The 23,089-nt window shown below is 39.1% G+C and overlaps 1 protein-coding gene across 3 annotated transcripts in view; it reads right to left on the reverse strand.

The window, feature by feature from the left end:
• The window catches only part of CCDC91 (coiled-coil domain containing 91), a 190,928-nt gene that overhangs the window by 130,063 nt on the left and 37,776 nt on the right, over positions 1 to 23,089 (reverse strand). For 2 of the 3 annotated variants that reach the window (XM_020785792.3, XM_078394143.1), the window contains exons 2-6: positions 14,841 to 14,884; positions 14,422 to 14,500; positions 10,689 to 10,858; positions 9,452 to 9,643; positions 8,843 to 8,947 (exon numbers count right to left, since the gene is read on the reverse strand). In XM_020785792.3, coding sequence (XP_020641451.3) covers positions 8,843 to 8,947; positions 9,452 to 9,643; positions 10,689 to 10,858; positions 14,422 to 14,500; positions 14,841 to 14,870 — 576 coding nt within the window. In that variant the 5' untranslated portion in view covers positions 14,871 to 14,884. The remainder of the gene's footprint in view (positions 1 to 8,842; positions 8,948 to 9,451; positions 9,644 to 10,688; positions 10,859 to 14,421; positions 14,501 to 14,840; positions 14,885 to 23,089) is intronic. The other variant, XM_020785791.3, reaches the window with a different exon arrangement.

Genomic DNA, 23,089 nt, shown 5'->3' on the forward strand with positions numbered 1-23,089 from the left:
TTTTGGAGAACAAACAGTTAATACAAGGAAGTCTTCCTAACACAGGTCCCAATTTTGTGTGGTTGATTTGCTCCCTTACCTCATGTCAAGAACAGGGAGTTTTCATCTCTGTACTCAACAAAAACTAATCCACCACAGCAGTCTCTCATTTAAACTTGTATATATTTAGACTCTGAATGAAACTGTGGCAAGTCTACTACATTTAACAAATTTTAACTCTACTGCTTATGAACATTTTCTTTCTCATTATTCTCTATGAATAGATCTGCCCACTTTCTAGTATGAAATGTGCTCTTATCCATTGTAGCTGATGTAGCAAAGCGCAAGGGAGGGAAGTACAGTATGTGGTCTACAGCTAGGCACACAGCACCTTAAACAAAGAGTTTGGGTCCAGAGCTATCAGCCCTGGGAAAATGGAAAGAAAACAAAGGAAAATGATATACAGAATATAAATATCAGTTGCATCACAAGACTGGATACAGAGCATTTCTGACCCAAACTGTAATATCTAAACCCACACATTACCAGATTCATCAAACCTCAAATCCCATGGCAAGCATCAAACAAGGGAAAAGAAATACACCCAGAAACAGATTTTAATCCTCCAGAATTAAAAGATTAAAAGATTGACGGTAAGGACTGAGGAGATCTTGATCTGGTGAGGTGGTCTAGTGAGCTGGCCAATATCACAAGTACACAATTCACATGCAGAGACTTGGCAAACTGTCTGCCCTATGCATTTACAACATTTTGATTTCACTTTAACTGCCATGGCTGCATTCTAAAGAATCCTGGGATTTGGTGTAATTATTAGAATTCTTTGCTACATTTCAGGAAAGAGTAATTCCCATACCAAGATACAAATCCCAAGATTCCAGAACACAGAGTCTTATACTTACCATCAAATAAGTTACAAAGACAAGTAATAAGTAAAATTAAGATAGTACAATTTGTAAACAGCTTGAGGCTCGTCTTCCCACCATCCCTGTTGCTGCAGTACAGTGGGCTTACAGAACAGCCTACTTTTGCTGCTGTTGGGGAACAATCACAAAAATAGCTTGTCTAGTGACTGGCTGTGGCCAGATCCAATTCTTCCAACTGTCCTGCTTGTCCATATGCAGCAACCATGCTTTGCAGGTGCTTCCAGCATTCTCGCTAAAGGTGGAACAAAGTGGATCAAAGAATAAGCACGAGCAGTGGCTCTGCATCTTTGTGGACAGGCTCAGTGATCCTATTGAAGTAGCACACACATCCAGCAGGAATGCTCCAGGTTCAGTTGAGAGCAGAGAGCAGCATGAGCAATGGTGCATGTGGCACTGGCAGTATTTAAAAATACAGTGGTGCCTCGCTTAACGATTGCCTCGTTAAATGACAAAAACGCTATACGATGACTGTTTTGCGATCGCTTTTGCGATTGCAAAACAATGTTTTAATAGGCAAAATTCGCTTCCCGATGATTGGTTCCCTGCTTTGGGAACCGATTTTTCACTAGATGTTTTTTAAACAGCTGATCGGTGGCTTCAAAATGGCCGCCCGTTGTGTAATATGGCTTCCCGCTGTGTTTTTGGACGGATTCCTCGCTTTACAGGCACTGAAAATGGCCGTCCCTATGGAGGATCTTCGCTGGACGGTGAGTTATTCAGCCCATTGGAATGCATTGAACGGATTTTCAATGCGTTTCAATGGGATTTTTTATTTCGCTTAACAAGGATTTCGCTCTACAGCGATTTTGTTGGAACGGATTATCCTCGTTAAGCGAGGCACCACTGTATATCTGAGGTTAGGCATGTAAGAATTTGTTAAAGGAAGACACCAATGGGGCTTTGCTCTGCACTCCCTAATGGGCCCATCACATCTGCCATAGCCTACACATTTTATACTGAAGTACCCTTGTTAAGTCTCTGAAAGCGCCCCAACATGTTTTACCATTTTACTCATGCAAACAAAACGGAGCCCTCTGGGAAGCTGGAACTGGCCACCGACAAACTTATCCAAATGTTCCCAATGCTTCCTTGGCTATTGATTCATTTTGTTTTTACTGAGCCAGTGAGACCAAGAGCTTAACAGCCAGCTATTTCTACTGAAAGAAAAATGTTGGCAAGCTGGACAACTGTACTTTCCAGTTACCAGGCTTACTCAGTGTGTGGCCACAGGTGCCCTGCAGAAGGCAAAGATGGAGGACAAAACCAAATTGGCACCAAAGGCTGTACTAACAGAAGGCATCCAACATACTAGTTACACGAATAAAAACTGTACAGCTTGTACAAGCATTACTCACTTCTCCATTTGAACTCTAGCTATTTCCTCAATGCAACAGAAAACAGGATTAGGATATTAATAATTCAGGTAAGCTACAATATTTGGCAAAAAAAATGATGCATTAAAAGCATCAAACCTGACATGGGTATGTCTTGATAATAGTAAGTATTTTCTGATAATCTCAGGAAATTAAAGAAATGAGAAATAATTCTACCTCCATATTGAACCTGCTTTGGACTATATGATTTTTAACATTTTATATTGCTCGTGACACATCAAATCGTGACTGCAAGGTCTCGGTGCAATTAAGTACTGTATGAAAGAAAAATTCAGCCTTCAGATGTTCTTGGACTCTAGTTCCACCATGATTAATAATAATAGCGGCAATTCTTCTCCACTGTATATGTAAGAGTTTTACTAGAAAACATTTTAAACAAAACTCTCTCTGAAATACCGTGTTATATAAGACTAAATATCAACATAAAATGTTGAGAACCCTAACATAAATTTGCAAGCTTCTTATATGTGCATGAACCTTGGATATAAATATAGAATGGTTATGTAACTATTTTATGAATAAATTGCAACTAGGAACTTAAAATACTTACTCAGTTTATGGCACACTTTCATGTTAAGTAGTATGTAATGCTATTACTGTTATTTCAATTCAAGTTTTTCCTAAAAATAATTTTATTCATAGTGGCAAAAAGAGAGCAATTAAGGCTGGGCATATAACATTTATATTGGACTCCACAGTTATAGTGTATCAGTTCATAGCACTTTCCCTTAAATTTTACTAAAACCTCTTCCATTCAGTTGCCACTGAAAATCATTTTTTCTCTTCCAACACCAGCCATCAGGACTGAATAATTCTAGATTACTCATACACATTCTTTGTGATAGACTGCATGCATTGTGCTATTCGACAGCTACTTCTGTTGGTGAAATACGTTCATAGATACCTTGACTGATTAATTCTGCACAGTCCACTTGGTTCTGTGATACAAAACTACTGCAAACATTTCAAGTAGCACTATGGTATTCTAAGGGATCTGTGTCAGATACTTTACTAGTGTTAACATCCACCTGTGACATCTGAACATATTCCAATATCCCAACTGTATTTTGCCTTTGTCGATAAAGAATACATCACACACAGTGAACACATCCCTTGGGATCACAGTAGCTGCAACACAGTTGTGTTGTTTGTCTATGCCAAAAGATATCCATACTCCATCAGACGAACCTCTTGGAAATTGAGTGTAATAATCTTAGCCATATCCAGGGTTACAGGCATGACCGCTATCTTCTGATGTCCACTTTGGTTTTGTTTTCACTAATACTAATGAACCTGTGATAGTTCACTTGGCTTCCTTGATGTACCCTTAAACATCTGTGTCATATCTTTTCAATTAGTACCATAAGGCTAGTGTATTCCCTGCTATGTCTGGGCTATTCTCATCTTCCAGGTATTGCAAAATGCATAATAGGCAAAATAACTTGATGCATTCTAGAAATAACCCAGATTTCTGATTCCAAAAACCTTCCAGTATCACTGCAGTGTTTTTTTACCATTAAAACATTATACTATTGCAGATCTCATTTCAACAAACTAAGACAATGAATTGCTAGGAAGGATGGATGGCAGCAGGAAAAGAGGAAAACCAAATTTGAGGTACACTGACTCCTTAAAGTAGTGATGGTGAACCTATGGCATGCATGCCACAGCTGGCACGCGGAGCCCTTTCTACTCAGCCCCTGCACAGCCAAACCTAAGAAGGTGGCTGCAGCTGCAGTGCTAGCATTTCAGCAGGCGGATCTGGAGTGAGATCTTGAAGCACCTCTGTGCCCAGGATTCCCCCTTCTACCACCACCGCAGCACGCTGCTCCCTAGGTTTTGTTTTTTTTTTTCCAGTTTCGGCATGAGAGCCCAAAAAGGTTTGCTGCCACTGCCCTAAAGAGTCAGTCTAAAAGAGACCATGGTCTTGAGTCTGCAAGACCTAAGCAAGACAGCTGAGAACAGGAAATTTTGGAAGTTGATAATTCATAGGATCACCATAGGTTGGAGGCAACTTGACAGCACGTAACAACTGCAACATTTTTAATAGGAGGAGCTATGTTAATTTTTTTTGCAGCAAAAATAACAAAATGCAAATGTTTTGCTGAATAGATTCTGAATAGATTAACACACCTCCCTTGGAAAAACTACTGGGGAACCTTAAAGATTAACATATTTCATTTGTTGTAACTAATTGTAGGCGGATGGCCTCCCATCAGATGCACTGAATTCAGACTCAGCTGGATATATACTTGAGTGGGTGGATGAACCACTGAGGAACAAAGCCAGTCAGGGAACGTCCTTTATGTTCTTCCATGACACCAGTTCTGGTCTCAAGGTGGGTATTACAAGATAACTCCAAAGACAGTTTAAAAGGCAAAATGGCTGAAGAGAAATGCACCGGAAAGTTTAACTGATCTGTGGCTTCAGCAGGGATCAAAGTTTTCTGGGGGCAGGGTCTGCCCTAAGCACAGCATTTAGACAGGTGAAAATGTTTCATCATGTCGACAGAATGTGAACTTCCCCAAGTTCATTGTTGTCATAGGGTCCCTTAACAGTAGTGGCAATGACCTATTGATTTATTATTTATTTAAAATATTTTTATCCTGCCTTTCTCCTTTAAAAGTACCCAAGGCAGGTCACATGATTGAAAGACAATATATAAAGCTGAAAGCCATGAGTATACAACGGTGGTTTACATCGGGGTCCCCAACCCCCAGTCCGCAGCCTGGTGGCAGTCCGTGGGCTGTCACACTCACGGGGGGCGTGTTGCACTCATGCAGGGGCATGTCACACTCACGCAGGGGCGTGTCATGCTCTCGCAGGGGTGTGTCAGACCTGCAAGCATGTGCGTGAGCGCAACCCCCCCCCCACGTACAGAGCCTGCCCACCCGAACCAGTCTGCAGTCCCAAAAAGGTTGGGGACCGCTGGTTTACATCATTAAAAGACAATATTTAAAACTAAGAACAATGAGTATAAAAAGGCAGCTTACATAATTAAAATGCATTATTAAATATCAATATTAAAACTAAAACCAATAAGCATACAGATACTGTATTTAAAAGGAACAAATACCACTCTGAGAAATGGTAAACACAAGTAGTACTAAAAAACCAGTCAAAACAGTAAACCATAACCGTCCATCTAAAAATCACACTCACTAAGGGGAAGGTTGCCTGAACAGAAAAGTCTTTGCCTGCTTGTGGAAGGACAGATGGTGCCAGTTTAGCTTCCTGTGGGAGAGCATTCCAAAGTCTGGGAACAACAACAGAGAAGGCCCCCTTCTGTGTCCCCATCAGATGCACTTGTATAGGTGGCAGAACTGAGAGAAAGGCCTCTCCTGATTATCTCAAAAACTGAGCCGGCTCATAATGGAAGATACAATCTCAGATAGCTTGGGCCCAGGCCACTTAGGACTTTAAAGTTAAAACCAGCACTTTGAATTGTGCCTGGAAAAAGATTGGCAGCCAGTGGAGCTGCTGTAACAGGAGGGTTATGTGATCCCCGTAGCCAGCCCCAGTCAGACATTTGGCTGCTGCATTTTGGATCCACTGAAGTTTCCTGACGTTTTCCATCAGCAGTGTCACATAGTATGTGTTACAGTAATGTAGCCAGGATATAATTAGGGCTTGTGTCACAGTGGCCAGATCAGATCTCTCAAGGAACAGATGTAGGTGGTACACTAGTTTTAATTGTGCAAATGCACTCCTGGCCACTGCCAAAATCTAGGCATCCAGGCTCAGAGATGAATCGAGGAACATCCCCAAGCTGCGCACCTGTGTTTTCAGGGGAAGTATAACCCCATCCAACACAAGCTGCATCCCTATTCCTTGATCTGCTTTTCAACTGACCAGAAGCACCATGATGAGATGTAGTCATCTTTATTGGCCTTGGGTTTCAAGAATAGTTGGCTTAGATATTCAAACCAGTCGCTTGTTTTACTAATTCAGTAGACAGACTGATTAACAAGTTGTATTGTAACGGAAAACAAATAGATTGTTGTCAGAGCAGCTGAAATACTGTGGTATACAAAGCAAGCAGCATATCTATCTTTTCCATTTTTATACTCAGTCGACCGACCGACAAGGCCAGGAAGTACTTGTCAACATCATATGCCTGAACTTTTTTATAGTAAGACCAGCACATGAGGAGTACGAGGGTGGGGAAAACGGTCATTAAAGACATCTTCAGAAAATGTGTGTTACATAAATGGAAGGGATTACAGCAGCCTCTCTGACTGATGTAGTTTGCAATTCCAGACCTCTATTAACATACTATTATTTATTTATTTATTATTTATTTGTCCATTTCTTCATTTATGTATTGCATTTTATGCAATACATAAATTTCTCCCAGTGAAGGGACTCAGGGCAACTCACACGTACTTAAAGCAAACAAGAATTATAGCATTAAAAAATATATAAAACATGGAAATATTAACATTTATTTAAATATTTTTATCCGACCTTTCTCCTAAAAAGGACCCAAAGCAGTTTACATCATTAAAAAGAACCAATATTAAAAACTAAAAACAATAAATTATTAGAAATTTTAAAAATAATTAAACAAATATTATATTAAAAATAGTAAATAAAAGCATTACTAAAAACAGATTTAAAAGCAAGTACAATCTTTTTTTAAGTCTCCTAGATAGCCACTTACTAAGGGAAAGCTTGACTGAAAAGAAAGGCCTTTGCCTGCTTGGGGAAGTACAGCAAGGACAGGGCCAGCCTGGCTTCCTGTGGGAGGGAGTTCCAAATTCTGGGAGCAGCAACAGAGAACACCCTCTCTTGTATCCCCATCAAAAACAAGTTTAAAAATGTAACAATATTTAAAAGGATATAAAAGCAGCAATGATAGGGCATCTAACTAAATTAAAATTATATACTAAAAGCCTGTCTGAAAAGAATGGTTTTCACTGGTCTCCAAAACGACAGGAAATAAGAGATGGGTGAGGGCTTTTCATAACCTGGGAGCAGTAACCGAGAAGGCCCTCTGTACTTGTCTGTAGAAGTGATGGGATCAAGAAGCGGGCTTGGATATGGATCCTCAATTGACTGTACCCTCTTGTTTAACCAAGCTTTTAGCAGTTCACAACATAGCTGGCATGCTCTACCTTCAGAATAAAACAGGCTGCACATAAGCATGTTATTATTTTGAAATACAGGGAACATTGTTGACCTGTACCCAGTTTTTTTTAAGTGGGGCAAATTCTCAAAAGTGCTTTTAGAAGTATAGCACATGCTCAAGATGCCCAATTTCAGATTGAAGTGTACCACCACATACAGCAGATCAGCAGTGCCAACAACTTCTTAAAATCTAGAAAAACCAAAAGCATGCACACAAAAGGTATATGACAGCTCTAAACCTTATGAACCTAGGCTTGTAAGTTAATCATTTATATAAGGGAGAAAATTCAATTATATTATAAACCATTTCTTCATGTAGTGCCACCCACATGCATTGAATTCACAGAATACAAGAGGTTAGATCTTTGCTCTAAGAAATTTACAATCTAAAATTTAATATAAGGGACATAAATGCCTAAGAAAATGCTTATGCGCAATGTTGTACCTAATCTTCATGATATGTCTAGTACAGTACAAATCTGAAAACAAGCATTTGAGCCAGTTCAAGGATTCTAAGCAAGCTGTTTGCATCACAATGGCTATTACAATAGGAGTTAGAGGTACAGAGATTGAAACACCACTGCCAAACTCCTTAAACTGTGCTGTTGCTGAAAACACAGATCACCATTTGGTAAAAGAATCAGTATGAGACAGGGAAAGCAGTAAAAGATGAAATTCTTCTGGACCAATCACTAGTTTTACAGGTCAATGCACTGAAAAGTTATAGGAAAATGAGTTTATGGGGCTCTAAAAGTCATAGGGAAATGAGTTTATGGAGCTCTAAAGCTTATACAAATGTAATTGGTCCTACAAAATGTTTTTCTCTTGTGAAACCTCTAATGAGGGGCTATGAGAGAAATTCTAACCTTTGCATTTTCATAATTCAGTGGCAAATATGTATCTTCTAATCAATGTATTTAAAAATACTGCAACTGTCATTATATGTGGGTCCGATGGCAATTTTATATATATTTTAATTGTATTTTAATTGCTACATAACTTTATTGTATTTTAAATGCTGTAAGCCGCCCAGAGACCTTTGGGTAGTGTGGGCGGCATATAAATTAAATTAATAATAATAATAATAATAATAATAATAATAATAATAATAATAATAATAATAATAATAATAATAATAATAATAATAATAATAATAATAATAAAGTATATATAACTATATACTCTCTCTGTCTGTCTGTCTCTGTCTGTCTGTCTGTCTGTCTGTCTGTCTGTCTGTGAGTGAGTGAGTGAGTGAGAGAGAGAGAGAGAGAGAGAGAGAGAGAGAGAGAGAGAGCATATAAATATGTATAGTTTTCATTTGGATCTGCAAGTCAGTAAAATCGGAAAAAAACCTGGACCACACTTTTAACCTCAATATCAAGTTAAACATATTACCTGGAGCTTGTTGTACCTATCCTGGTATGAAATTAATTTATCCTCTTTTTCTTTCAGGAAATCTGTTTCAAGAATCCTGTATTTTTCCAAAAGATCTTCGAACTCCTAAAACAAGAAATACAAATATAATATTAAAAGGTACTCAATCTATTTTAACATTCTAGAGTAGGTTGTTCTCAAATTATCTTAGGGTTAGTGCTAGTCACTTCATGAACTGAGGTGTTATTCAATAAGGTGCTGTTCCAAACTTGTTGTGAAATTCAGTAGCATCAGCATTATTACAAGAGCAATGCCTAAGAAATGCATCAACTCCATATATATATAAAAAGGAAGCAACACGAACACCAGCAGAACATCTTTCCACCTTGTTCTCCGAAAGCAATAAACCAATTTTCCTGAAACTTTCCAAATATGTCAAAATGAGTCACACACCCAGCATGGAAAGAAACCAACATGGTTAGAGTCTGGCAAGTCTAAGAGTAACTGAAGACAGGATCTTGGACTGGAAAAGTGTCAGACAACCCTAACTATAGACAAAGTTGGCAGCTATGACCATAATGAAACTCTCAGTGCATTTCAAAGGATGATTCTGCAGAGATGCAGCTGTACCTTTTTTATTCGGCATTTTTCTTCATCAGCTATCCTAAGTTTAACTTCAAGACTTGAAAGAGTTTCCTGAAGATGCTTCTTAGATTCATTTAATTCCAGCTTTACCACGTTATCTGTTGCAGTTTCTAAATTTTCTGTCAGACTCAAAGAGGAAACTGGTACATCCAGTGAAGGATCAAGTGATGATGGAGCCTGTTTTGGGGGTGATATGAAATACACAGTATTGACAGGCATTTGAAGTAGCAATGCTTCATAATTTTCTTGGCAGCATAAACTGGCAATAAAAAGTATGACAAAATTCCACTGATATGTACAAGTCCCAAAATAGCTCTTGAATTATTTTACTTACACACACAAAATGAAATGTCAAAAATGTTCTAACACACTATGGAGCTATACAAGAAAATACAAAAAGATAATGCAAACTTTATCATATTTTCAATTTTGTTGGTGTTACTGATACACATGGCCAGAGCATGAACTGTCAGTACAAAACGCCAAATCTGTTGACTTTTCACAATCTGAAGAACTAAACTAAATGAGTTTAGAGTAACTTAAAGGATTCAAAACTTCATGCAGTAAAGTTAAACTTTGTGCAATAAAGTTATTAGTTAGTTTTAAAAGAAAACCAGGAAATAAATGGCGCATGGCAAGATGGTCAACACTAATTCATTGCTTACTTCTTTAGACTTCTCTCTTGGCAGTTTAGAGAAGGGGAATTTTGGCTCCAACAATTACGTTAATTGTGACTATTATAAAAAAAAAACAGTAGGGCTTGAGTTACTCCAGAGTTACACTGGTCCACTATCAAAAAAAAAACCCTAAAGAAAATTCCAATACAGTCAAAATTTCAGCTCTAAAAATGCTTCTTTGACTTATAAAAATACAGTTCACTAATTTCCAATATAATATGCCTAAAGGACTGCAGTGCAACTCTACACGTTTACTCAAGTCCCACAATTTTACCCTTGATAATTTAGTTTTGCATTAAAAAAAATAAGCATAAGATCCTAAATTGATATTGAGTGGGGAGTCATAATAAACACTTCTCCTTTTTCTCCTCAATGCAACACTCGGAATCACCCAAAACCAGCTATGAAGGGCTTCCCAGCCCTCCATAGCCAGGTCTGCAGGTGCCCAGGGGGGTTCCAGTGACAATGGAGAATCACCACCCCATTTGCCAGTTCCAGCCTGCCAGCAGATATTCCCTGCTGGATCCTGCCAACAGACATTTTACCTGCTCTTTAAGATCAGCTACAGTTGAAGTGCTGGATGAATTATAATCATCAATAACTATATCACCACCTGAAGAGGTAAATGGATCAGAAGAAGCAAAGCACGCAGATGGGACAGGCTGCTCCAGAAGAATCTCAGATGAAGCTGTTTGAGGTATGTGGATTTCAGGTACTACATAAGAAACAAGAAATAAAAAAGAAAATAAGCAGAAACATATTCAATATTTGTGGAAGTCAATGTGCAGTAACAATGACAAAACCAGTAACTTCATGTATCAGACAAGATGTTTGACAAGCTAAACAGAGCAAAAGATAAACACAGCCATTTTACTTATTGCACAGTAAAGTCTGATAATAGGAAGCTAACTTCCTGCTCACCAGATCTTAGCACATCAGGCTCACAAAGTTTCCAATGTTTCACTTATATACGCTCTCCATGGCACACACACAAAAAGTACACCACAAGCATTTTTTGCAGCTAGTTCTCTTAACCGGGTGAACAGGATTTCTTGGTCCCTTAATTCAGTTCCAGAATACAGTGGTGCCTCGCATAGCGAGGTTAATCCGTTCCGGATTAACCTTCGCTATGCTGAAGCATCGCTGAACGGGGCAGCGATTTCCATTGGAACGCATTAAACATCGTTTAATGCGTTCCAAATAGGCCAAATACTCACCGTTCAGCGAAGCTTCAGGATGGCCGGCAGCCATTTTCGTGCCCTCGCCTCGCTTAACGAGGGCGCGAAAACGCTGCGCGCGGCCATTTTGGGCCATTTCCCGGCTTCCGGCGGCCATTTTGGCCGCCGAACAGCTGATCGTCGGGGTTCGTTTTGCGAAGATCGGTAAGCGAAACGCTTACCGGTCTTCGCAAAGCGAATTTTTCCCCATTAAAAAAACGTTGAGCGATCGCATTAGCGATCCGAAAAAACGGATCGCTATGCGATTTCATCGTTATACGGTGCGCTCGTTAAGCGAGGCACCACTGTATATGTCACTTTTCTACATAAAATAAAGTTGACAGCCTGCTGCTAGTACAGCTCCTGAAATCCTGGCAGCCTTCTCTAAGATTCTGGCTAGTATCCAAGGCTTCAGAGTTTATAAAGACCACAGAAGATACTCCTTATCTGTTGGTCAACAGGCAGTCCTTGTGAAGCTATTTGCTATGATGTATATATTTTATGTCTTACAGGTCCAAAAGTTATAAGAGACTGATTAGCATTTGTACAAGTAGTCTCTCTGGACTACACTCAGCCCTGCATTCTGATGACACTGTCTTCCTAGTCCAGCTGAATGTACTGGTCTGTTATCCCACTGAGGTCCATGTCCTGAAGGGAGGCTATTTTGTCTGTAAAGATATACATGAAAAGATATACTTGGAGGTAGAAAAGACGACACTAGACTAGTTACTTCCAGATCACCAGTTACACTGGGATTCCATTCCACTTGGTTCTCAGTGAGAAAGATAAGCAAAGAAGGCTGGAAATTATTATTAGTGAGAAAGATAAGCAAAGAAGGCTGGAAATTATTATTAACTCTGAACAGACAATTTCAATGTACCCCGTTCGGAGAACTTTGTGGAAAGGCAGGGATCAGACAATCTTTAGAGCCTGATTTATCTCTCTTTTTTAAAGAACCAACTACATGATCTCCTTTTGGGGCTCATAGGAGAAGCAACCACAATTTTCTCTAAATATGTACAGCTCATGGTTCCTTCTAAATTTAGAACTAACAGAATCATGTAATCGTGTCTTCTAACCCTCTCTTCCTTAGTGCCTATGACCCCCTTTGTAGGCTCTTTTCCTTGGGGAAAACCTTTCAGAGCCTTGGGATGGATGGCAGCAATCTGGCAGTAATTTCTGACTTTTAAAGACTTCCCCCAGTTCTGTCCCAGGACTCTGAAAGGCTTCCCCAAGTCAAAGGAAACCCCTAGGGAACCTCAGATCCTACAAAAGGGGCATAGGAAGCTTTTAATTAGTTTTAATTAACTGTTACCACCAGCACCAGCTGATGACATAATCAGCTTCCACCATGTAAATTTACAAAAACAGGATTTTGGCCACTAAATAATTAATAAATACAAATTTCAATGTGTGTATCCAGCTAACAACAGATTTTTCAGTACACACAGTTGTAAACTTGCTCTTTGTGTGGGGTATTTTAAATCTAATTTGCATTTTCAAAAGCCTCATCCCTAACATTAGATATTCCAGGCACCAAGAATTAGAAGGTTGTACCATAGCACCCTGGGGTACAAGTGGCAACAGAATGTTACCATATTTTTCCATGTATAAGACCCCCCAATGTGTAAGACGACCCCCAATTTTGACCCTTGCCAGAGGTGGAGGTGAAGGAGCAGCCGTGTTCAGCTGCCTCTCAAGGTTGCTCATTGACAGCTGCTGCCACCGCCCAATCACCTCCTCCAGAGCCACTCATGGGCTCCCTTCGGGCAGGGGACAAGGTGGCAGCATCAGCTGGACATGAGCCCAGCAGTGGCACTGGAGGAGGCGATTGGGTGGCAGCAGTCAATGAGCAGCTGCAAGGGGCATCTCAGCGCAGCTTCTCCTCCCCCTCCCCCTCCTGCTGCTGCAACAGCCACTGCCCGATCGCCTCCTCCAGCGCCACTGCCAGGGCTCACCTCCAGCTTGCGCCGCCACCTTGTCCCCTGCCCAAAGGGAGCCCATGAGTGGCACTGGAGGAGGCGATTGGGTGGCAGTGGCAGCAGGAGGCGAAGGAGCAGCCACGCTCAGCCACCTCTCAAGGCTGCCCATTGACTGCTGCCGCCGCCACCCAATCGCCTCCTCCATGCCACTGCCGGAGATCACCTCCAGCTCACACCGCCGCCTTACCCCCTGCCCAAAAGGGGCCTGTGAGTGGCGCTGGAGGAGGCAATCTGGCGGCGGCAGCAGCAGTCAATTGGCAGCCACGAGAGACAGCCGAGCACGGCTGCTCCTTCGCCTTCACCTCCTTCCATGTATAAGATGGCCCTCAATTTTTTCTCTAATGATTTTAGGAAAAAGTGTTGTTTTATAAACAGAAAAATATGGTAAATGCTTCATTCTGCCAACATAAGCTGAATATGCAATGCAATTTATCTGAAAAGCATTCATGAAAACAAGAGGATCTCTGTCACATCAGAATGGTAAGTATAGGAAAGGCAAAAAAAATTCACACATATCATCAATAACAATGAATTAAAACAATGTCTTATGTACATAAACCTTGCACAAACTGCTAACATATTGTAGGTTGCCTTGGTTCCTGAAAGGCTTTGCCATGCACAACTCCTTAAAGTAGTGCAAGGGGAAGTCAATTGTCTATATGAAAAAATGAACCTGCAAGTTTCCTCTCCAATTTTGGCTGAAACAGTAAAATCTTCAATTTCAATGGCACTCAACTGAGATTGTTTACCTTGGACACAACTTCTTAACAACAGGTCCATAAGTCCTTAAGTGTTTCTGTTACTTCAGAGTAACACACCTGAACACTAGCATTGGCTGGAGAAGCTGAAGCCAGGAATTAAACATCTATACTATCAGTAGGTATACTTGAAAAGGGAAGCACAGTAACAACACTTTGTCAGTTTAGCTATAAAATTAACTTCCATATTCCTTCCTATGCTCATAGTTTGCACAACTAAAACAAGTACCACATGGCCATATTTTAGATTTTGCTATTTGAAATGGTCATGGATCAGTTGGAACTCACAAGGAATCATTGCATTTTGCTAATTTTCTCTACCTGTGGGAAATGCTGCCCAAGGAATAGCAGGAGAAGTAGTCTGTGGTTCACCATTTCCATCCTTAAAAGTCTCTGCTGCCTGGAAATGTAAGGCATATAATTAAACTTCTATGCAAGGGCTTTCCCAATACAGTACTATGTCTTAATTCATAGACATCAAGCAAAAATAATAAAATTAAAAAGAAGGCAAAAATGCTGTAGCACCTTAAAGACTGCTTTGCTATGTTTCAACATGAGTTTTCATAGACAAATCCACTTCCTCAGACATAGGAGTGGTAATCCCTGTACGATTTTGGCCAAAGAAGTGGCTGAATGATACCCAAATAATGTTTCAGAATCTTCTGGCTCTTTTTTGCAACTAATAAAAACAGGATAAATTATGAAAAAAATAACCAAATAATTTATTACTAGCTGCATACCTCAAATCCTCCAAAGTCGTCGTCATCCATTTTCCAAAAAATACCTAGAGAACATAAGGTATTAATTCATATCTCTTTCTCCATGTATACATCCTTCAACCCTAGACTAACTGGTCTAGAGAATTTTTTAATAAAATATCCTTGAATGCTAAATATTAATAACCTCTTATGCCTAGTCTTATCTAGACATTAGTTCAATAAGGAACATAACATGGAAGGCCTAAAACAAATATAGGAAAATAATGGATGAAATCCAGTAGTATGTTGCAACTGGAATAGGTCCACTGAATCAATGGAAGTTAAAGAGGATCTGACTCACTAAATCTCATTAATTCAAAGGTCTACTCTAGTTGTGTCTTACTAGTGGATTTCAGCTATTACATCCTGGGAAAACTTATATTTCATTACATTTTTGAACCGGATTTTAAACAAAAAATACTTAGGCAGGTTGTGAAATAATTTGCTTATACTATTTTCTTTAAGAATTAAAATTAAGGAAGTATATTTATCAAAACTGAACAAAACGTGGGGAGAGATTAAATTGTCTTTGACAAAAGACTTTCTCTAGACCTTAGAATATCTGAATTTTTAAAATGGGGAAGGTATCTAAAAACAAAGAACATCACATAAGGATTTCGTGACAGTAGCCACAAAACAAACACATGCTGAAAACTAACAAATCATTGCTGTTATGTAAAATCACCAATCCAATTGGAGACTGCAATCAAGAAATTAGAAGAAAACTAGGATTCAGGGAGGCAGTTACAAAGAAACTAGACAAGATCCTTAAGAGTAAAAACATGTTACTGAAGACAAAGGCATTCATACACTATATCTGGTTGTGAAAGCTAGACAGGGAAGAAATGTGAGATGAAAAAGTAAAATTGTTCACAATATGGTGTTGGAGGAGAGTTTTACAAATAGCACGGACTGTTAAAAAGACAAATAAGTGAATTCTAGATCAAATCAATCCTGAATTCTCACTACAAGCTAATATGACTAAAGTGAAGCTATCATATTTTGGGCATATTATGAGAAGACTGGACTCACTGGAAAAGACAATAATGCAAGGAAAGGGTAAAGATTTTCATGGTACAATGTTTTGTAGGTCACCAATTCATAGGGTGACCAATGAATTACCATTGTTACCACTGCTTGGAAACAACTTCACAGCACATAACAAGAACAACCTTCCCATCATAAAGTTAAATTAGAACATCAACATGAGTAGGGATTGTGCCAACCAGAAAATCCCCCAAAGTAGTTCCTCAGACTCAGTAACTCTCTGGGGATAGACTACCTCTGAATCAGGAATCAGTTGCATCCATATCAGTTGCATCTCTCTCTCTCTCTCTCTCTCTCTCTCTCTCTCTCTCAGAGGTTGGCTTTTTTGCTGGATATCTCAATACATTTGAGGCATCTTTTTTCATCAAAGACAAGAAAAATGTGAGCATTTGTTACATCACCAACACAGCTCCATGGCTGTGTTTGCAGCAACAAAGTCCTAACTTGGACCTGATACACTCAGCAAGTGTAGGCAGAATCCAAAGCATCCTGTTTAGTCTATAGCATGCAACATCAGAGAATCATCATGTCCAATGTCTTAGTGGTTAATTTTTCAGATGAGGATGATGGAATTCCTATGGGCTGAAAACCCTGATGAGCTCCTGTACCACCTTGATGTGCATCAAATATAAAGGCAGCATTGGTGAATAAGATATACAGACTTTTCGAGTTACAGACTTCTCTGGCCGCAAAATTTAGGTTCAACTTGCAGCCGGAGAATCGACCTACAGACCAGAAAAAAACCAAAATGGAACAAAAATGGAACAAAAACGGAACAAAAACGGAACAAAAACGGCCGGTTATGGGATTAATCAGTTTTCAATGCATTGTAGGTCAATGGAGACTTGACCTACAGACTTTTCAACCTGCAGCCACTGTTCCAATACGAATTAATTCTGTAAGTAGAGGGTCCACTGTACCCATGTTTCATGAAGCACTTATGAATGACTGCTTTCTTAAAACTCACAAACAGCAGCACCAGATACTGCAGAAGGTCAATAGAGCCAACAAAGTCTTCTAGGACAAAGAGCAGCCCAAAACAATGACACAATCCTCCTCACTTGGTCACACCATTCCTCCCCCAACCCAGGAGCTCCCAAAATTCTCACCATACAATAAAATGATTTCTGCCTCCCCACTACAGTCGAAGAAAATCTGTACATCCAGAAGCAGGAATGACACACACAGGTTTCTTCTTTTCCTTGTTCTTCACTTGAATTTAGTTAAAAGTCTGCAAAGCCAAGCTTTCCTGCTATTGCCATAAAAATTCAAGGTCTGTTTGAATCATTGTAATTTGAAAGAGAAAGCCAAAACAGAAAGAAGGCTGGAAATGTTGTGCAAATAAGGTTCAAAACGAGGCATGTTTACAGAGAGAACAAGCACACGTAACTACAGAAACAAAATACAAATATACTTAAAATGTTTTTATGGTTCATTAAATAACTTGCAAACTTATTTTTGTTTGCTTATTTCAAAAAGTAACCATTAATAGGCTCTCCATAAAAATCCCCTCCAGCCCAATGCTAAATGTGCCCTACCTTTACAATATCTGGTTCTTGATTATTTTTATGGGCCTGGTTTTAGAACACATTGCTGCAGAATGTATTAAAAATATAAAATTTCAAATCTTATTCCTGATGATTTCAACATAATCTGTTCTGAATCCTCAAATTAATCCATTTTTCACTTAATGTTACCCTACACTTAGTTAACAAAAGAAATCACTGGATCACCTTATCTTGAATAAGTCAATGTTTTGTTTATTTTAAAATGAAAAATAAAAGCCAAGCAGGTAACTTGCCTAAGTCTTAAAAAGAGATGATTAAATTATTATTTGTAAATTTTAATAGGCTTTAAAAACACTGAAAGAAACATGGGTAGAGCTATCCACTGTGCATTGGCATATATCTCAGGAATAACAGGACACAGTGTTTTGGACTTCAACTCTTAAAGTCCTTCCCATTGGCCATGTGCAAAAAAAAACAGGCTCTGGAAAAGTAAAAAGGTGTCACTCCTCAAGCACACGATCTCCCCAGGGATGGGGGTTCATCCTTGAAGAACAAAAAAAGAACTCTGGAACACCCCTCACCCCATAGCCACAATTAGTATCTCTTCAACACTGGACCTTCAAGGGAGGGGATGGGGAACTGCCAAAAGTCTGGAACTGGGCACAACTGAAGAAGCTGCAGAACTGCAGAGATCGCAGCATTTATCTATCTATCTATCTATCTATCTATCTATCTATCTATCTATCTATCTATCTATCTATCTATCTATCTATCTATCTATCTATCTATCTATCTATCTATCTATCTATCTATCTATCTATCTATCTATCTATCTATCTATCTATCTATTTATTTATTTATTTATGTGATTTATGTGATTTATATCCTGCCCATCTGGTCTGGTCGACCACTCTAGGCGGCTTCCAATAAGGTATATAAGGATTTTACAAATAGTCCATAACACATACAATAATAAAACAAATAATAAATGAAAGGGAAAAAAAAGAAAGAATTAAATACTGACAGGAGGGAAGGCCTGAACATACAATCCATCCTGGATCCCAGACATTCCCCATGAAACAGCAGCAGATGCACATCAGCTCTTGTTTCAGTGACTGAAATTCTGTTGCATAGCAAAATAAGTCACATTATAGCCGACCCACTGAATCACTGGCGATTTGGAAGTCGGTTCCCCCATACAGTCTACTGATTCAAATGGGCCTGTTCTAGTTACAATGTACTGTGCTAAAGAAAATCACAACCACTTCTGAAGGAGTTGACTTACCAAATCCCCAATGATTCAATGGCCTTGCTCTAGTGCAACTCACTAAGCTAAGTACAGTAAGGATTTCAACCGATAGGCAACAATTTATTTACGAAAACCCCATAAATATGAAAGAAGCAGGAAAAGACAAATGTTGCTCCTCTCTCAATTCTGGCATGCCAACAAGAGTCTGGAAAAGTTTTGAGTGCTTCAGAGGTTGTAACATCAGGGTTGCCTGCAGCTACCCACAGGCATTCTTTGCAATGGAAATTTAAGTCTGTCAGGAAAGAATTAGAATAGAAACAGTTCCATAATATATATATTCTTTTAGAATTCTTTTAGATTTTTTTTCCTTTCAAAAAAATGCAGTCTTCACAAAACTAGTAACATAATGAATGCATACATTAAACTGCTAGTCAAATCTGGTAGTCCCAAAGTTATAATTTAACTTTCTTCCATTGATCATTCCAATGAAACATAAATGTATACATATATTTGCACCTTCACAGAGTTTTCAGTAAAGTGATATATAAGAAGGAAAAAGTACATCAAAAGTATACATAACCTAATCAAAAAGCAAGTCCTGCTGGGATGGACACCCTGCTCAACCTGCCTGGTAACAGAGGTGATTGGCTGGGTAAATGCATGTGGACAGCCTATCCCGGAGAGCACGAAGGAGGAGGGACTGGAGGACTGTAATATTTGAGAAGAAAAAAATGTAACAGATGAAGGAGGATGTGTTTGGGCTGTTGGGCTGGAACTGAAGAAAAAATGAAGCAAGTCTGATTCCCCGAGTTGTTGCTGCTCTGAAATAAAGAGAATACTATTGTTTCATTCTGGGTCTAGTGTGGTTAATGGCTGGGGTCAAGCCCCTAAATGGAAAGTTATTTTAGAAGTGACAAGGCTAGGTTGGGGGCTGGTCACAAATTGGTGGCAGCAGAGTGGGACCTAAAAATCCAGTGGGGATTCTGAAAATCCAACAGAGGTCCTGGAAAATCCCGAGTGTGAGATTTAGAGACCTAGTAGCAAGTGGATCTAAAAATTCAGTGGAGATTTTAGATATTCAGAAGAGGATCTTTGCCAATCCTGAGTGGTGGGATTTAGAGACCTAGTAGCAAGTGGATCTAAAAATCCAGTGGAGATTTTGGATATTCATAAGAGGATCTTTGCCAATCCTGAGTGGTGGGATTTAGGGACCTAGCAGCTGGAATTTCTCAGTAAAGGGGTTTAGAATTGAGAGATAAGTGTCACCCTGTTGTTAGAGGGATTCTCTGCGGTAAACATTTGATGTAAATTGGTAAGAGATTTACTGGTAAACCAAGGGAGACTAAGAGATTGCAACGTGAGGTAAAAGTTTTGGTGAAGTAAGGAGTCACTGATAAAACTTAGCCTAGACAGAGATAAGTGTCAAGAAAATTTTAAATGTATTTCCTGAGATAAAGGTTTTGGGGTGATTGTAACAAAATAGAAATACATGTCTCTCAAAAAGGCAAAAGAATTAGAAATGGAAACCCAAAGTCCTGAATCAGAACAAGCTGGTCTTGAGAGAACCAAGGAAGTTACACTTACAAGCCCTACTGATGCTCCAGAATGTTTGGAAATCTGGAAAATAAAAAGAGAAATGGGAAGGGAACAAATCAAATTGAGCTAGAATTAGAAAAAGAAAAAGAAGAGCTAGAATTAGAACAGGAGAAAAGAAAAGGAACAGAGAAGGTTAAGAAAGAAAGAAATGGACTTTCTCCTCAAGAAATGAAAATGGAAGAAATAGATCTCCTCAGATAGATATGAAAAGATTTCCCAGATATTATAAAGAGGATAATGTGGACTCTTTTCTTACAACTTCTGAACAAATATGTGTTGAATTAGGAGTGAAGCCTGAAGAAAGAATTGGTTATCTTACATCTCAAGTAGAGCGAGAACCACTGAATTATCACCCAATGATAGTTAAGCAACAGGGGGATCTCAGGTTGACAGCCACAATACTAACAGTAGCTATCATTAGAGCTGGGATTCAAGGAGCCGTTACCCTGAGATGGATCACTATGAAAGTCAAGATCATGCAAGGGATGCTTCCTTTCAAAGGAAACACAGAGAGAGGGGCAAGTGTGACAACAGACAGAGGGGGACCTGAGGCCAAGCTCGCCAGTACAACACCAGGGAAGGAACAACGATCTTGAACATGGTGAAAAGATAGAAATCAGTACAGTGGCTAACGTCCTGGTAAATATATTGTGCAGACTGGGATTTCAAACTACATTATTTCAGTTTTAAGTATGAACTTTACATGAAGGTTAATACAAAGTATAGGAATACAGTGACAGAAGGGACAAGAGATGGAGCTGTCGACACTCTTAATGATCTAGAAGGGTCCCATGAGAGTTTCCAAAATCACACATCAGATGCTTATCTTGATATAATATTGCCAAAACTCCACTTGTGCCCCTTTAATGGAAAGTTATTTTCAAAGTGACAAGTCTAGATTGGGGGCTGGTCACAACCACATTCTCTGTAAGTCTAAAGCAAAGCTAAAATTCCTATTTCCATTTGACAGCAAAACTGAAAGTAAAACTGGTTCCATAAAAATATGATATCTATAGATTGTATATTTCTTCCCTTATCCTCTACTCTTGGTTAGTAGAAGAGTTTTAAGATACTTTTTATATGTTGTATGCTCTTTTGGTTTTGTTTCCTAAATACATACCAATCATGTGGCAATCCCAACTGATTTACAGCATCAACAAATTTTCCCAATTGAAAGCTTCCCATAAAACCCACAGTGCTGACTCAGTGAAGAATCAAGAAGTGCCACTGGAAGGCAAAATTAGTAAATAGACTATCTGCACATATAAAAGCCCTTTTTATTTGCATGCAGGCTTCTCTACGTCCCAGCAAGTTGCTAAAAAAATTTCAGTCCCTTTTTTCTGCCTCAGTATTAAGTACTTTAGACAGTCTAAAACTACATATTGAAAATACATGAAATAAATGAGACACGGAAAATAAAAACAGTAGGAGATAGCAGACATTCTAAGAAAAGGATCAGTATAGGATCAGTATTATTCAGAGAACTAAATGTACCAGAAATTATTCTGCTATCATTTAACTGAACAAAAACTAATTGTAACTTGCCTAATCCAGACTACATACAATACATTGAGATACCTATTTCATCTCTGTCGCATTAAGTGTGTTCAAACAGTGTCCTTGGACTGTTCCCAAATCCTTCCTAACCCATTCTGTGTAAAGAACCTTTTGATCCTGCTCATCAGGATAGATAGTGTGCTCATGTTTGCATTTTACTCTAAATACTGGATTGAGTATGGAGAAACTGAACGTCCCTCCTGAGGCTGGAAAACAATAATAAAATAATAAAAATCAAATGGCAAGGGCAGCTTAAAACACATGATACAAAGCTCAGTGAAATTACCAGCAGTATCAAATGTTCACACTCCACACTAAAGACTTTGGTTGATCAGTATCTTTCTATTGGCTCATGAAAACAGTACAAATATGATAAGCTTTCAAGTTCACCAAAACTCTTCATCAGCCAAAGATAGTACTGTATAAAACTTGAGGATAAAGCAAACAGTCTAAAAACTGGGCCAGAATGCCAACAAAATAAAATGAAGATAAGGTTTCACATGAGATAGAGTTGACAAAGGCAACTGAAGTTTAACAATCTGCACTTGCTCCCCGCTTTGCAGACAAAAGGTTGGCTTGACCCCACTGTAGGTCTGTCAGCTGCTTTAGATGAGGCAAACAGGCTTCTTCTGAGCCTTGGAGCAGAACAATCAAGGCAAGGTCCTAGTCTATACATCAGAGAAACAGGAAACTAAATTTTGGTTTCACACTAAGCTTCATACACAGTGGACTGGAGGAGGCAGAATCCTTACTAAAGATGTGGCAACAATAGATTGTATTCGCGAAGGCTTTCACGGCCGGGATCTAATAGTTGTGGGTTTTTTGGGCTCTTTGGCCATGTTCTGTAGGTTGTTCTTCCTAATGTTTCGCCAGTCTCTGTGGCCGGCATCTTCAGAGGACAGCACTCTGTGCTCTGGTGTAGTTGGCCAACTGAAGATGCCGGCCACAGAGACTGGCAAAACGTTAGGAAGAACAACCTTCAGAACATGGCCAAAGAGCCCAAAAACCCCACAACCACCAATATCAAGATTAACAGAAAAACCAAAATGATGGAATCCAATATACATATTGTAATGCTCCATTCTGATCAAAACCTTGAAAAGCTTGTTCGAAGTTGCTACTTTTGACCATGGTCTTCTAGGACAATAAATTCATGTACTGTATACACTGATAGAATTCACTCCACAACAAAGACTTTGGGCAGTGGTGTACAATAATACTTTCAAAGCCTGACTAGCAATATTTTTCATATAATTTGTGTATGTATTTTTTAA

This window comes from Pogona vitticeps, chromosome 5 (assembly GCF_051106095.1).
Source record: "Pogona vitticeps strain Pit_001003342236 chromosome 5, PviZW2.1, whole genome shotgun sequence".
Taxonomy (NCBI): Eukaryota; Metazoa; Chordata; class Lepidosauria; order Squamata; family Agamidae; genus Pogona; species Pogona vitticeps.